Genomic DNA, 15,604 nt, shown 5'->3' with positions numbered 1-15,604 from the left:
GGAATTATATTAAAATAACAGGAAAGACATAAGATGTTTCATAAATAGAAAGATCACCACAGTCCTTACTACAGAGGTGACCGAGTAGAACGAACATAAAATAAATGACTAGACAACAGTCAAAAGACCCGTGGAGGGGTCGACACGATGGCTCAGATGGTAAAAGCTCTTGCAGTCAAGTCCGACAATCTGATGAGTTTGATCCTGGGGTTCCATGGGTGAAAGGAACAAACTGACCCCCATATTGTCCTTTAAGCTCCACATGCTTGCCATGGCACATGTGTGCCTCACTCCCCACAAGTAAGTGTTAAAAAGAGAAACTTGGGTGAGATTTTAAGTGAGAATAATATTGGCCCAACGTTAGTGATTCAAATACAAAATGTGGTAATCTTTGGTACTCGTGGTAAGACAATAAGGGCTAACGGACTTACTTACAGATGTGTTGAAATGAAAAGTTGTTCAAGTGAGAAAAGGTAGTTGGTGAAGATGACCATAAACTTTAATTTAGGCAGAAAGAAATACCAATATGCTTATGAAGAGTTAAAGGTTATTTTAAAAAAAAGCAGCCTCACAAATCAAGTAAGAAAGGGAACTAATATTATTAAGGATGTTGACCTATAGGAAACAGTCTCCAGCAATATTTGCTAATCACGCAGAAACAACTAAGAGTAAAGACTGAAACTGATAATCAGGTCATTTCCAAGATGACTGGGCAACCAAGAACTAATCTTTATGTATCCACAACACTTCTCTCAGTAAATAGCCCCCAAACTATGAAAAACGACCCAAACTGATTAATTTGTGCACGACCAAGAAGTAAATACAAGAAATAGTATTTAAGTAGCTCGGCAGAAACTTACCTGAAGAGAAGAAGAGTCGTACGAGATTTTGGGATCTTCATTATTGCCACATCCAACCACAGAAGGATCATCACACAGGAGATCCTGAGGGGGAGCAACCTCTGGTGCCACGTGGAGAAAATTAAACCCCGCTGTAGTGGTAGAATGCGAGGCAACACATAGATTATAAGAATAGGGCAATGTCCCCTCGCTGCAGTTGGGAGGAACCACAGGTTGAGACTTCCAGCTGAGACCAGGCTGAAAGCAGCCCCAGGCAGCTGAGCTGGAGGAGTGGCGCAGGCGCAGGGCTATAGCCAGAATCACCGCCAGAAGGAAGAGTACTGAGATCAGGGCCAAGGCCACCACCAGGTAAAACTGCAGCTCCCTCTGGGGGTCTGATGGCAGAGGGTCATCGCTGAGGTCTGGCAGGGCCTCCTGCAGGCTGTCAGCAAAGATCAGGTGCAGCGTGGCTGTAGCCGAGAGCGGTGGCTGTCCACCATCGCGCACAGCGACCAGAAGGCGCTGCCGCGCCGCGTCCCTGTCGCCCAAGGCACGCGCTGTGCGCACCTCGCCAGTGCGCAGCCCCAGGCTGAAGAGCCCGGGATCGCTGGCCTGCAGCACGTGGTATGACAGCCAGGCGTTGTGTCCGGAGTCTGCGTCCACAGCCACCACCTTAGTGACCAGGTATCCGGGTTCGGCAGCGCGCGGTACCATGTCGAAGAGCGCAGAGCCGTCGGGCTCGAGCGCGGGGTACAGCACGCGCGGTGCGTTGTCGTTGCGGTCGTCCACCAGCACGCGCATGCTCACGTTGGCGCTGAGCGCGGGCGAGCCCTGGTCTCGCGCCTGCAGAGTCAGCTGGAAGGAGCGCAGCTGCTCGTGGTCGAAGGCGCGCTGAGCGAACACCACTCCGCTGTCCTGGTTCACGGAAACGAAAGAGGATAGCGCCTTTGGTTCTAGGTCGTTGGCTATGATGGAGTAGGAGATGTGACCATTGGATCCCAAATCGGGGTCAGAGGCACTGACTTGAGCGATAGAGGCTCCAGGTGGGTTGTTCTCCGCCACGTGGACCAGGTAGGAGGCCTGGTGGAAAACCGGTGCATTGTCGTTGATATCTGTGATGTGCACAGTAACACGTGTCTTGGATGAAAGGGATGGCTTGCCACTGTCGGTAGCTGTGATAGTGATGTTGTACTCTGAGGTCTGTTCCCGGTTTAGGGCCTTGTCTATCACCAGCTTGTAATAATTCTTGGAGGTGGGTTGTAATTTGAAGGGAAGTTCTTCCTGAATACGGCATGCCACCAGACCATTTTGTCCAGAATCCTTGTCTCGAACTTTAATGAGGGCTATTACTGTTCCAAGGGCTGAGTCCTCCGGAACTTGGTTAGAAAAGGACATGAATGTCACCTCTGGGGCATTGTCATTCTCATCAAGAATTTCAATCTCAACATTACAGTGAGCTGTGTGCACCCCTCCGTCCCTGGCTTCTACACCCAACATGTATCTGCTCTTTTCTTCAAAATCCAGTGTCCCATTAGTTGTGATAGCTCCAGTATTTGGATTGAGACTGAAGATGAGGCTGGTACTTGCCGGGCCATTAAGGAAGGCATAGGTGATCTCTCCACTAACACCCTCATCCTGATCTGTGGCTCTCACTTGCAGCACGAAGGTTCCCTGGGGCATGTTTTCACGGAGGCTAGCTTTGTAAATGTCCTGGCTGAACACTGGAGCATTATCATTAGCGTCAGTGACTTTGACCCAGATCTGGGTGGTACTGCTTAGGGGTGGGTCTCCACCATCGATGGCGGTCAGGATTAAGTGATGGGAGCTCTGATGCTCCCTGTCTAGAAGTTTTTCCAGCAGTAATTCTGGGTATTTACTTCCATCCGGACTTTCCTTCGTTGACAAGGAGAAGTGTGGATTGGGGCTGATAGTGTACAACTTCAGTGAGTTGCTTCCCACGTCTGCATCTCGTGCAGAGTCCAGAGGGAATTTTACTCCTGGTAAGGCAGACTCACAGATCTCCAATTCAATGCTTTTCCCAAAGAAATGTGGTGCATTATCATTAATATCTTGGATGGCAACAATTACGTGGAAAATATTCATCGGGTTTTCAGCAACCGATTCAAATTCTAGTGCACACTCAGGTTTCTTCCCGCAAATCTTCTCTCTGTCTATCCTGCCACTCACCAGCAAATTCCCACCCTCTGCACTAACGCTGAAATAATCCTCTGCACTAACTCTCAGGTTTCGAGCTGGCAATTCCTGGACACTGAGCCCCAGATCCTGGGCGAGGTTCCCCACCAGAGAGCCCTTGGCCAGCTCCTCCGGAATGGAGTAGAGGATAGGCTGGGAGATGGCGCCCCAGAACAAAGGCATCAGAAAGTGAAGCAGTACCTGATTTGCCATCGTTTTAACGCCTCTGGGGTTGCTCCGCCGTTCTGAGCTCGCAGGGAAGCTTCTCTTCGAGGTTTTTAAGAAGACAGTCTGTGCCCTAGATGTTTGTGATTTTAAGGCAGGATTTGTCAGGCGCTTCAAGGGTGCACAGAAGCCGGACGTACGTTCTCATAGGTGCAGGAAAAAGCAGGCAAGCCCTAGCTGGACCCTGCGGAACAGGGAACCCTTCTCTTCTCTTTGGTCAACAGCGGCGCCTAGAGGTTGTCTTGTAAAACTGCGTATCGTGCAGCTATGTATCCCCAGAGCTCTTGTTTGGACTTTTAATTTGCTTGAAGAAACTAGGTATTCACATTTTCCTTTAGTTTTGCTATTTTCTTGTTTATTATCATTTCATGAATGTTTCATCATTATATATTCATATTTTCCATTTCACAAGGCGTGCTTTTTTCCTTTTTCCAGTTTTGGAGAAAAATGCTACTAATGACTTCACTGTATGGCACTACTAAACTCAGGCCTGACTGTTGTATGCAATAAGTGAGTGGATTTTTACCCTCATTAATCAGTGGACTCTGATCTTTACCTTTCTGCAAGTTTATTGAAGTAACTTCCTTATTTGGTATTTTAATTTTTCTGTGTATTTTATCAATTCAGCAAAACTTTTCAAAGATAGTCTTTGCAAAAGAGAGGAGTGGTGTCTCCAGAGATTTTTTTAATGCACTGATAGTCTTTACAAAGCATACTATTTTCAGCTAAGTACATGGAGTCTGATAGCTTATTAAAGGTACCAATGTAGCGTTTGGGGCTTTTATAAGGGTGAATCTTGTGCAAGCCATGTTTATTTTTATGAAACAAATTCTTTCTAAATATGCAATACTCTATAGACTGAATTCTTTCCTTCAACCAGTTTAATACCATTAATCAATAACGTTATTGACTGCTAGTAACTTTTGGTGAGACATTGACAGTCTTTAAGCAGTTAATTTTATTATTTACACTTTATTATATTCATTTATTTTGTGTTTAGGTGTATGTGTATATATATGTGCACTCATGTGGAGGTCAGAGGACAATATACTGGAGTTGGTTTTCTCCTTCCATCATGTAGGTACCAGGGTTGGAACTCAGGTTGTCAGGGTTGGAAGCAAGAACCTTACACTTCCTAAGCACTCCATTTTAGAACTTGATCCTGTATCTGGGTAACTCAAATAAACAAATCCCTTTATTTCTAATGTACCAACAAATCAGACGACAATGTCTTAAATGCACCTCTTAAATTTCATGTGTTAGAACCCCAATCTCCCAATCCATGGTATAACGGTGTCTGGAGGCAGGATCTTTAGGAAATGCTTGAGCCAGGAGGGCTTTGCCTTTATTGGTGAATCAATGATTGGTTACTGGATTATCATATAAGTGGCTTTTTTTTTTGTAAAAATAGCAGTCTCTGAGACACTTGCATTGTTTTGTCATGTGATGCCCCTGTCATGTGATGCCCCTGTCATATGATGCCCCTGAAAGAAAAATCCCTGAGTGGATGCCGAGCAGATGAGAATGCCATGTTCTTGGAGTTCTTAGCTCCCAATAACCAGATAAATACATCTTTATTTTAAAGATAAATTTCCAAGTCTCAAGTATTTTCTTACAACAGCAAAAATTAATGGAAAGGTGTCAGCTCACCAATTTACTTTACTGTTTTGAAGTGCTCAACCATCTCCAGTAGAAATGCAACATTATATTTCTCCTAAGGCTTTCTTCTTCTTCTTTTCTCTACTTCCTGCCTTTATACTCCTCTCCACAAGATTCCATCATATATATGGATCTTGAATGAGAATATAGTTTTATATGCTTACAGATATTGTCTTCAGGCTCTATTGACTCACACATTTCAATGTTATATTTTCTAACATATTAGGGGAAAAATTTGTTCCTTTGAGATGCAATAAAATACATTTTGTTTCATTTTTGGATAACCCTCTTTTGTAGCTACAGGAGTAAAATAATTTCATAGATTTGAGAACGGATCCACAACTTCTGAGCACAGAAATTTCTAGAACAAACTCAGGATTCCTATTTCATTGCTGTAATGGATGGTCTGGAGGATCTCTTGCAGAAACAGAGAAATATTTTCCTGCTAGTTTGAAATAATATTTTTGTGTTGGCATATATTAATTGTACGTGAAACTGGGTTTCACAGGTCATTTTTATACAAACATATATTGTACACTGGGCATATGCCCCTGTACCCCACCCCATGGCCTCCTTTTTCTCTCCACTTCCCTCCTGCTAGTCCCCTTTTCCTAGCAGTTTCACTTTTACTTGCACTACACACACACACACACACACACACACACACACACACACACACACATCATTTTATGTATCTCTATAAAACTTAGGGTCCACAAATGAGAGAAGACATGGTATTTGTCATTCTGAGATTGACTTAATTTTCTTAATATTAATAAATGAAACTTAATTATCTACAGTTGGATTCAATTTCCTGCAAATAACAAAGCTTCATTTTTCTTTATGGCTGAAAAATTCCATTGTGTATACATATATATCACATTTTCTTTATTCATTCCTCTATTGATGGACATCTAGGTTACTTAGGCATTGTGAACAATTCAGCAATTAACATTGATGTGCAAGTATCTCTGTGATATGTTGACTTAAAGTCCTTTGGGTAAATATCCAGAAGTAATACAGCTACATGCCAGGTTTTAAAAAAATCTTAAAGGGTGATAAATGCCTGTTCATGACTCATAATGGTTTAGTCGAATGAGCTTTCCACCTTTAGACACAAAGATGAAATCAACACAAACAGGCACATGTACATTTTAGGCACAAGGGTTTAATCATCTGACTAATCTCTACTTTTCCTGTTGAGACAGTTTTTTGCTAAGTTGCCCAGGTTGGTCTTGAACTCAAGGCTTGAGTGATCCCACCTCCATAGTTTCCAGGTAGCTGCAACTACAAGCATACCACTATACCAGTTTCCTTCATTTCTTATTCTATGATTTTATGTCCTTGAGATGTAAAGACTGGCCAGGTGGTGGTAGCGCACGCCTTCAATCTCAGTAATGGGGAGGCAGAGGTAGGAGGATTTCTGTGAGTTCAAGCCCAGCCTGGTCTACAAAGTGAGTTCCAAGACAGCCAGAGCTGTTACATAGAGAAACCCTGTCTCCAAAAACAAAACAAAACAAAACAAACAAACAAATAATGTAGACTAGTGTGACTTGGGAAGGTTCAGAAAAGATTTTCTGAGAGCATAAAATACTTTGTATGTATCCTTTCCCGCAACTCGTTTGTGTCAGTCCGGACAGGACAGTGGGCAGGAGTGACAAAGTTCAAACCACAGGCGTTCATAGTGTGAGAGGGCAGGCTGAGGTACAGCTCAGGAGTCCAGCAGATGATCAACATGTGCCAAGACCGCGGGTTCTACCCCAGCCATTGAACCATGAGAATGAAAGAACCATTGTGAAAGACGCATTTACCACAGGTGTATGGGCCACTTTTGGATTAACTACAAGGCTCTTCTCTCTTTGTGGCTACTCAAGGACATAGGTAAAAAGAGCGACCGTCATTTCAAAGGGTAAGGGAGAGAACTGGAATTCTCACAGTTACTCTTAGAGTTGCCTCCGGAAGTGGCATGCTACTGCCAATACAATGTACTAGCTACCTAGGCCCACTCAGCCATGACAAAGCCAGGAAGTACAATCTCCTCACAGGCAAGTGGGACACAGGTAGAGAAAACAGAGTGTACAATTTCATTGTTGCTGTACTTCTCAAATAAATGTGTCTTAAGGTTTTATACCACACCGACATGAATTTTCATAACACTCAAAGAAGTAAACTCACCTCAAGCAGGTTGGGGCCTTCTTTGGTTTCAAGTAAATCTTGAGATGTTATAAGAGGCTCACTTTTTCCACAGCTCTCCTGGCTGATGAGTGTGTCTGCATAGTTGGGTTGTGGAAAGATCAGGTGACTCTTCCTAGAGCCTGCGGTGAGGGAAACTTCCTGGGAATAGGTCTGCAGGAAAGCTTGCACCCCATCCAGACCCACAAAGTGAGAGGCTGGTATGCCAGCCAATCCATTTCCTGAAGCCTGGAGCAGGCGCGATGAGTGCCAGCGCCGCAGCCTGAGCGCCAGCAGCACGATGACAAAGGCCAGGAAGATACAGGAGACCACAGCCACCGCCACCACCAGGTAGAGCGTGAGGTCTGAATCTTTGGGATTAGCAGGGGCATGGATGCTTTCCAGGTCCCCCAGGATGTCAGGAATGCTGTCAGCCACTGCTACGGTGAGCGTGACCGTGGCGGAGAGAGGAGGTTGGCCATGGTCCTGCACAGACACCACCAGGCTCTGCTTGAGCGCATCTCTGTCCAGCAGGGCCCGCGCGGTGCGCACCTCACCCGTGTGCAGCCCCACCGAGAAGAGCCCTGGTTCGCTGGCCTTGAGCAGACGGTAGGACAGCCAGGCGTTCTGTCCTGAGTCTTTGTCCACCGCCACCACTTTGGTCACGAGGTATCCAGGATCTGCAGAGCGGGGCGCCAACTCAACACCAGTGGAGCCATCTACTGGGAGGGAGGGATAAAGGATCTCAGGCATGTTGTCGTTCTGGTCCAGCACAAACAGACTCAGTGTCGTGTTACTGCTGAGCGGAGGGTGCCCGCTGTCGCTAGCAGTCACCTGCAACTGCAAGTCTCTAAATTGCTCATAATCAAAGGAGCAAAGGGCATACAGGACACCGGTATTGGAGTTGATGGAGATGTAGGATGACAGTGGCACCCCCTGAAGCGTGTCCTCAGCCAACGAGTACGTGATTTGTGCGTTCTTGTCCGTGTCTGGGTCTAGTGCTGTAACGGAGAAGATGGAGGCTCCCCTAGGATTGTTTTCTGGAATATAGGCTGAATAGGAGGCGTGTGTGAAGGTAGGAGGGTTGTCGTTGATGTCTGACACATGCAGGGTGATATGAGTTTCCGTGGACAGCGGCGGGTTTCCCCCATCGGTGGCTCTTAGACTGATATTGTATTGAGACACCTGTTCACGATCCAGAGATTTGGCTGTCACTAAGCGGTAGTATTGGTCTATTGATTTTTCTAGAGTAAAAGGCAGATTTCCTCGGACAAAAACCGTGACGTGCCCATTCTGGCCAGAATCTCGGTCATGCACATTGATAAGAGCGATTTCTCTTCCAGCAGGGGCTTCTTCTGGGACTGAGCCCGTGAGGGAAGTGACTGAAACTTCTGGGGCATTGTCATTCACATCCAGAACCGTGACAAGAATCTTGGCTCTTGAAAAAAGACCTGGTCCATCTTGTGCTTCAATTTTGATTTCATAGAACACAGCATCCTCATAATCGAGACTTTTTAATATTGATATATCTCCGGTCACTGAATTGAGATGGAAAACCTGAGCAATTTTTCCAGGCATTTTATCTAGAATATAGGACACTTGAGCGTTGAATCCCTCATCAGGATCAGTGGCATTCACTGTGATCAGTCGGGTGCCCACTGGCACATTTTCCAGAACACTGACATGGTACTCTGGCTTAGTAAACACGGGCGGGTTGTCGTTTGCATCCAAGACTATCACCTTGATGCACAACTTGCCGGTGTGGACAGGGTCTCCACCATCAGAGGCAATGAGATCAAGCTGATGAACTGCCTTTTTCTCACGATCCAAGGCTCGCTCCAGCACTAGCTCTGGGTACTTGGCGTCATCGGTGACACTGTTCACAGCCAAGGAGAAGTAGTCATTGGGGCTGAGCTTATAGTTCTGCAGAGAGTTCATGCCCACATCTGGGTCAAATGCAGTTTTAAGTGGAAATTGAGTCCCAGGATCTGTTAATTCACCAATTTTTATTTCCAATTCCTCTGTTGGAAAACTAGGTGCATTATCATTAATATCGCTGATTTCGACTTCTACTTCAAATATTTTAAGCTTATCCTCCACAAGGACGTTAAAGCTCACGAGGCAGGGCGCGCTCTGGGCGCACAGCTCCTCCCGGTCTATCCTCCCCGCGGTGACCAAGCTGCCACTTCGCGGGTTCAGAGAGAAAAGCTGCGACCTACCTCTGGAGATGATGCGGACCCCGCGCTCCGCCAGCTCGCGGGGCTCCAGCCCCAGGTCCTTGGAGATGTTGCCCACGAAGGAGCCTTTGTCCAGCTCCTCTGGCACCGAGTAGCGGATCTGCCTGTAGCCAGCCGCACACAGCGTCCCCAGGAGCGCGCACAGCAAAGCCAGGGCTCTGGCGGTTCCTGGTCCCAGGCGGATCATTTCCTTTCCTGTTTTTTTCCCCTCTGAATTCCCACGATGGGTCCCAGTCTTACACCCTCAAGGAGTTAAATCTTTCATGGACTTAATTCACACACCACAGAGCTGGCTGACGATGTGGTGAGCTTGGTAGCAGCTTCTCTCTTCTCAGACTGTTCTTGGCGTTTCTTTGCAGCAGGGAAATGGTGGGCTGCGCTTCAGCGGCGCCTTTTCTTCTTGTATGGTCAACAGCGACACCCAGAGGCCTAATCGTTCACTGCACACTCCCAGGTAAACCCAAGTTACCCTTTATTCTGAACTTCTTCAGTCCTTTTCATTGGAGGCAAGACTAGTACTGATTTCACATAACTGAACTGATGTTTGTTAAAGGGTGTGGCTTCAAGTTATCTTTCTTTTGGATGCCTCACTCTAACCTTAACTCCACCAATATTGCTTCAAGTGTGATTACCGTCTCCCAAAGGTTCAGTTTAATACCTACGCAGAAACATCAGCCCTACTTACAGATTATAATTCTTGAAGTTGGTATTTGATACCCTGACATATTAGTTTTAATAATTTTCACTTAACTGATCCATCAAACACATGATTTGGGTGTCAGACAATTTTTTTTAAAGAGATTTAATGTGTAATATATAGACACAACCAGTTCTGTCACAGAGTTTACGAGGGTGGAAAACCGCTTGGGACTTATCATACACTGAAATAACTACCACACCGAGAGAGGCTGAGGAGGATGGGAAGGTCTCCAACCTGGCTATGGAGTTTAGAGAAGGCCTTATTGAGAAGCATGAGAAGAGTGGGCCAGGGGAAAGGCTTGGGTGTGAGAGAAATTACAGACCTCAGGCTACTGAAGACATTCACCTTGCCCAACTGCAGAGGTCTGGTGGTGCACGCCTTTAATCCTGGTACTCGAGAGGCAGAGGAGGCCGGATCTCTGTGAGTTTGAGGGCAGCCTGGGCTACAGAGTGAGTTACAGGCCAGCTAGGGTTACACAGTAAGGTCTTGTCTCAAAACAAAACAAATAGAAATGAAATTTAAAAATTGTCATTTCAATCATGATGCACTGCATATATGTCCATAAGATATTTATTCTTAGGAGTTACTACCTCTTTAAAAGGAACTCAGTTTTTAATTTTTTTCTGTTCATACTTTATTATATACTTAAAAGTAAAGATATCATGACACACTGTTCCAAAGTGAATTTGGATTTTATGTCATAGAGACTTATGCTGTACTAACAAACACATGGAATACACTGCCCCCAATTTTCTATCAGACACTCTTAGAGGTAAGAAGGACCCCAAACACCATAGCAGATGTGAAATTACCCAGTACGAGTTTCAATTAGTACTCAATATTTCCAAATAAAAACAAACTGATTCTTACTATTAGCACACCCATTGTTATTGAGTATATGATCAACACACTAATACCAACACAGGAGGAATGGAGAAGGAAATTTTTGAATGGGAACATTTTTGGCATTTGATGAATAGGAAACTTGGAGAAAACAGCAAATGTATGATACTACGGCCTTTGAATCCCTTCTATCTTTTCTGTGAGCAAAGTATACCGAGGATAAGAATTATTTTTCAAGATCAAAAAGTCAATATGATTTCCAGATATGAGAAAAATGAAGTTTCAGTGAAGAGAAACCTGCTTTCTGTTCCTTTACCTATTTGCCATCGAGAGCACAATAAACTCCAAAGGAGCACGGAGCTACCTCCAGAGACTGTTGTTTGCAGCTAAGCAGAGACACCATGGCATACGGAAACTCCATAAGGAACCTAGGGATGGAGGCGAGACTCATTGGCAAAGCATGTGCAAAATGAGGCCTTGGTTTCAATATACAGCACTTACACACAAAAACACCTGGGCTCGAGATGTAGGTAGGTCGGTGTGAGAGTGCCTACCTATGGTATGCAAGGCCATGAGTTTGGTTCCTAGCACTGAAAAATGTATGCTTCTGTAATTTTTTTTTTTGTCTTTGAGACAGAGTCTCATTTTGTAGCCTTGGCTGTCCCGGAGCTTGCTATGTAGACAAGGTTGACTTAGATCTCATGGAAATCTGTCTGTCTCTGCCTCCCAAGCACAGTGGTTAGAGGTGTGTGCCACCATACCTAGATAAATTTTCTTCATTAAAACAGGTATGAGTATGCAAATTAAGGAAAATGGGCAACTTCTCCAAAAATCTGAAGGAGAAATATTAAGATCAAGTGAGAAAGAATCAACCAAGATGTTTTATGATTCACATAGAGATCCAAATATAAGCAGATCTTACATTTTAAAGAAGAGTCTTCAATTAATATAAAATCCCATGTATGCATTGCATATAGCCCACACACATTATATAATACATACATTGCCGTGTTGGGAACCCACCTCAAGGCCCAGTGCATACTAGGCAGGTATAGTACCACTGATCACCAGCCCTAACATTTCTGTTTTTAAAAAGAATCATTGATTCATGTACATGAAATGGTTGGCCCACAGATGGAAAAGTTAAGAAACCAGCCCAGTTTCGAACACTATTCTTTTGATGATCTAAATGTTACCATTAACTACTAATCCATGATTTTTGTTCATTCCATAATGATTTTAACTTCCCTTATAGCCCATGAGCACTAAAAACTACCTAGGAATAGTTCACCTGGATTCACTTTAACTTAAATATATCTTCAAGGAAACATGGGAATAAAGCACACATATTAAACACCCGGGGCAACTAAATAAATAGGCAAATTTAGCAAAACAATGTGAGTATGTTGCAAAACAATTACCTGAGGACTTTCTTCTCTTTTATCATCAAGTAGAGACTGAGGTGCTGAAAGGAAATCAGCTTTTTCACAGCTCTCCTGGCTGATGAGAGTATCTGCATAGTTTGGTTGAGGGAAGATGATGTGGCTTTTCCCTGAGTCTGCAGTGAGTGAGACTTCATGGGAATAGGTCTGCAGGAAAGCGCGTACCCCATCCACACCCACAAAGTGTGAGGCAGGGATGCCCCCTAATCCATCTCTTGAAGCCTGAAGCATCCGGGACATATGCCAGCGCCGCAGCCTGAGCGCCAGCAGCGCAATGACAAAGGCCAGGAAGACACAGGAAACCACAGCGACTGCCACCACCAGGTAGAGTGTGAGTTCGGAATCATCAGAGTTGGCAGGGGTCCTGATGCTGCCCAGGTCAGCCAGGACCTCAGGGATGTTGTCAGCTATTGCTATGGTGAGTGTGACAGTGGCTGAGAGAGGAGGCTGGCCGTGGTCCTGCACAGACACCACCAGGCTCTGCTTGAGTGCATCTCTGTCCAGCAGAGCCCGGGCAGTGCGCACCTCGCCTGTGTGCAGTCCCACTGAGAAGAGCCCTGGCTCACTGGCCTTGAGCAGACGGTAGGAGAGCCAGGCATTCTGTCCTGAGTCTTTGTCTACTGCCACCACTTTGGTTACCAGATAGCCAGGGTCTGCAGATCGGGGTGCTAGTTCCACACCAGTGGACCCGTCTGTGGGGAGAGCCGGATAAAGGATCTCAGGCATGTTGTCATTCTGGTCCAGCAAGAACAGGCTCAAGGACACATTGCTACTCAGTGGAGGGTTCCCGCTGTCCACTGCTATCACCCACAGCTGCAAGTCTTGGAACTGCTCATAGTCAAAGGAGCGGAGAGCATAGAGGACTCCAGTGTCAGAGTTGATGGAGATGTAGGAGGACAGGGGTGCCCCTTGGAAGGTATCTTCAGCTAAAGAGTAGGTCACATGGGCATTGTCATTAGTGTCAGGGTCATAGGCCAGCACTGAGAAGATGGAGGTGCCTCTGGGGTTGTTTTCAGAAATGTAGGCGGAGTAGGCCCCCCGGGAAAAGGAGGGTGGGTTGTCATTGATATCTGCCACCTGCAGTAGAAGGTGGGCATCTGTGGACAGAGATGGGTTCCCTCCATCTTTAGCGCTTAGAGTGATGTTGTAAAAGGAGAACTGTTCCCTGTCAAGGGCGCTGGTTGTAACCAGTCGGTAGTAATTGTCCACCGACCGTTCTAACTTGAAAGGAATCCTCTCAGGAAGTGAACACGTGACAACGGCATTCTGCCCAGAGTCCCTATCATGCACATTGAAAAGCGCTATTACCGTTCCCGGAGGAGAGTCTTCAGGAACAGAAGCAGTGGCGGATGTCATGTAAAATTCCGGAGCATTGTCATTGACATCTAGAACGGTGACAACAACCTTCGTCCTGGTCAGAAGGCCTGGGCCATCCTGAGCTTCGATATCGATTTCATGGAATTTAGCTTTCTCATAATCCAGACTTTTTGTGATTGTTATATCGCCAGATGTTGACTTTAGCTCAAATACATCTGCAGTTTCTCCAGGGGCTTGTTCCTGAAAATAAGTCACTTGAGCGTTGTATCCCTCATCAGGGTCAGTGGCTGTCACTGTGAGTATCCGGGTACCTACAGGCATATTCTCAGGAACGCTCACACGGTATTCGGGCTGTGTAAAAACAGGAGCGTTGTCGTTTGCGTCCAGGACCTTCACGCGGATACGGCAGGTGCCGGATCGCACTGGATTGCCCCCGTCCAAGGCGACAAGAACAAGATGGTGAACTGCCTCTTCCTCGCGGTCCAAGGCACGCTCCAGCACCAGCTCTGGGTACTTGTTTCCATCGGCCCCAGTTCGCACATCCAGAGAGAAGTGGTCATTTGAGTTGAGTTCATACTTCTGGAGGGTGTTCTCGCCCACATCCGCATCATGTGCACTCTTAAGAGGAATCCTGAATCCTGGTGTAGTCGTTTCACTGATTTTTAGTTCCGGCTCCTCTACTCCAAAGCGAGGTGCATTGTCATTAACATCTGTTACTTCCACCTCTACGGAATAAATAGTCAATTTATCTTCCAGTAGGAGGTTAAAATTCATCAGACAGGGCGCGCTCTGGGCGCAAAGCTCTTCCCGATCTATCCTGCCTGCGGTGACCAAGCTGCCGCTTCGCGGGTTCAGAGCAAAGAGCTGTGACCTACCTCTGGAGACGATGCGGACCCCTCGTTCTGCCAGAGCCTGGGGCTCCAGCCCCAAGTCCTTGGCGATGCTGCCCACGAAGGAGCCCTTGTCGACCTCCTCTGGCACGGAGTAGCGGATCTGTCCAGCTCTGGCCTCCCACAGGGCGGCCCAAAGGGCGCACAGCAGGACCAGCATTCTGCACCGGGGCAGCTTCTGCAGCGTCGCCATTGCCTTTCTGCAGGCGAGTTTCCTCCGAACCAGCTTCCAGCACCGTGAGGGAGTCCAGTCCTTATCTCCCAGGGTCTGGGACGACCAGTATTCACCGGTCCCAGGTCACCGAGGAGAGAGAACTAACGGGCGGCTGAGTTGAATTTCCTTGCATCCTCTGACCGGAAGCTGCGGACAAACCGCCAGCCCTTTGTGTTGTGCCAGCTCTTCAGTGGGATTGGTTGGCTGCCTTTTACTCCTTAGGTGGTCAACAGCGACGCTCAGAGGCCTAGCCGGTTTCTGCACTCGCGCAGGCAAAACCCATTCCATGCTCGCCTGTGGCTTTTAAGTTGGTCTCAAGAATGACTTTTACGCTAAGATCTAGTGTTATTTACAGTAGAAGGATTTAAAGGGAGGGGCGTTTTCAGAACTAATAAGAATGGTGTAAATACATGTAACCTGAGGGCGGCTGCTGTGAAAGTATTGAAGAAGGTTTAAGGCTTAAACCGAGTGCTGCTGGCCTTGTCACGTCTCACTTTCTCCCTCCTTTTTCTTACCTATGCTCAGACAAGAAGATCAACATTCAAACACTCGCTACATTTTCTTATAAGGTAAGTTTGTGAATTCTGTGCTCAGTTGCTTAGCATTCAACTCCGATACTTGGTATTTAAATTGTTGATCATCAGACGCTAAACAGCACGTGCTCCTGACACAAGGTTTGATGGAATCTTAGTTGGAAACCAGTCCTCAGAAACTTTTTAGGGTGGCGAAGAAGTGGGAAAGTGAAGAGGATATTATTAAGGAGTATCGATGCCGAATTTTGTGAAAAGCACTGAGCCCTGGGGACATGCAGAAGAAGGGGACCCAACTTATGTTTGAGAGTCAAAAATGACCTTTCCTGAATGCTACTTCGTT

General features: G+C 46.1%; 1 protein-coding gene across 4 annotated transcripts in view; it reads right to left on the bottom strand.

The window, feature by feature from the left end:
• Positions 1 to 15,604, bottom strand: part of LOC128112735 (protocadherin gamma-C4) — a 196,304-nt gene that overhangs the window by 172,490 nt on the left and 8,210 nt on the right. The window contains exon 1 of one of the 4 annotated variants that reach the window (XM_052742007.1): positions 12,290 to 14,841. The exons of 1 other annotated variant lie outside the window; for it this stretch is intronic. In XM_052742007.1, coding sequence (XP_052597967.1) covers positions 12,290 to 14,710 — 2,421 coding nt within the window. In that variant the 5' untranslated portion in view covers positions 14,711 to 14,841. Of the gene's footprint in view, positions 1 to 860; positions 3,406 to 7,091; positions 9,676 to 12,289; positions 14,842 to 15,604 lie in introns of those variants that run through there. 2 more of the 4 variants (XM_052742008.1, XM_052742014.1) reach the window with 2 other exon arrangements.

This window comes from Peromyscus californicus, unplaced genomic scaffold, assembly GCF_007827085.1.
Source record: "Peromyscus californicus insignis strain IS unplaced genomic scaffold, ASM782708v3 Scaffold_17__1_contigs__length_78620276, whole genome shotgun sequence".
Taxonomy (NCBI): domain Eukaryota; kingdom Metazoa; phylum Chordata; class Mammalia; order Rodentia; family Cricetidae; genus Peromyscus; species Peromyscus californicus.
Note: the sequence above shows the minus strand (reverse complement) of the source record. Positions and strands in the feature narration are given on the sequence as shown.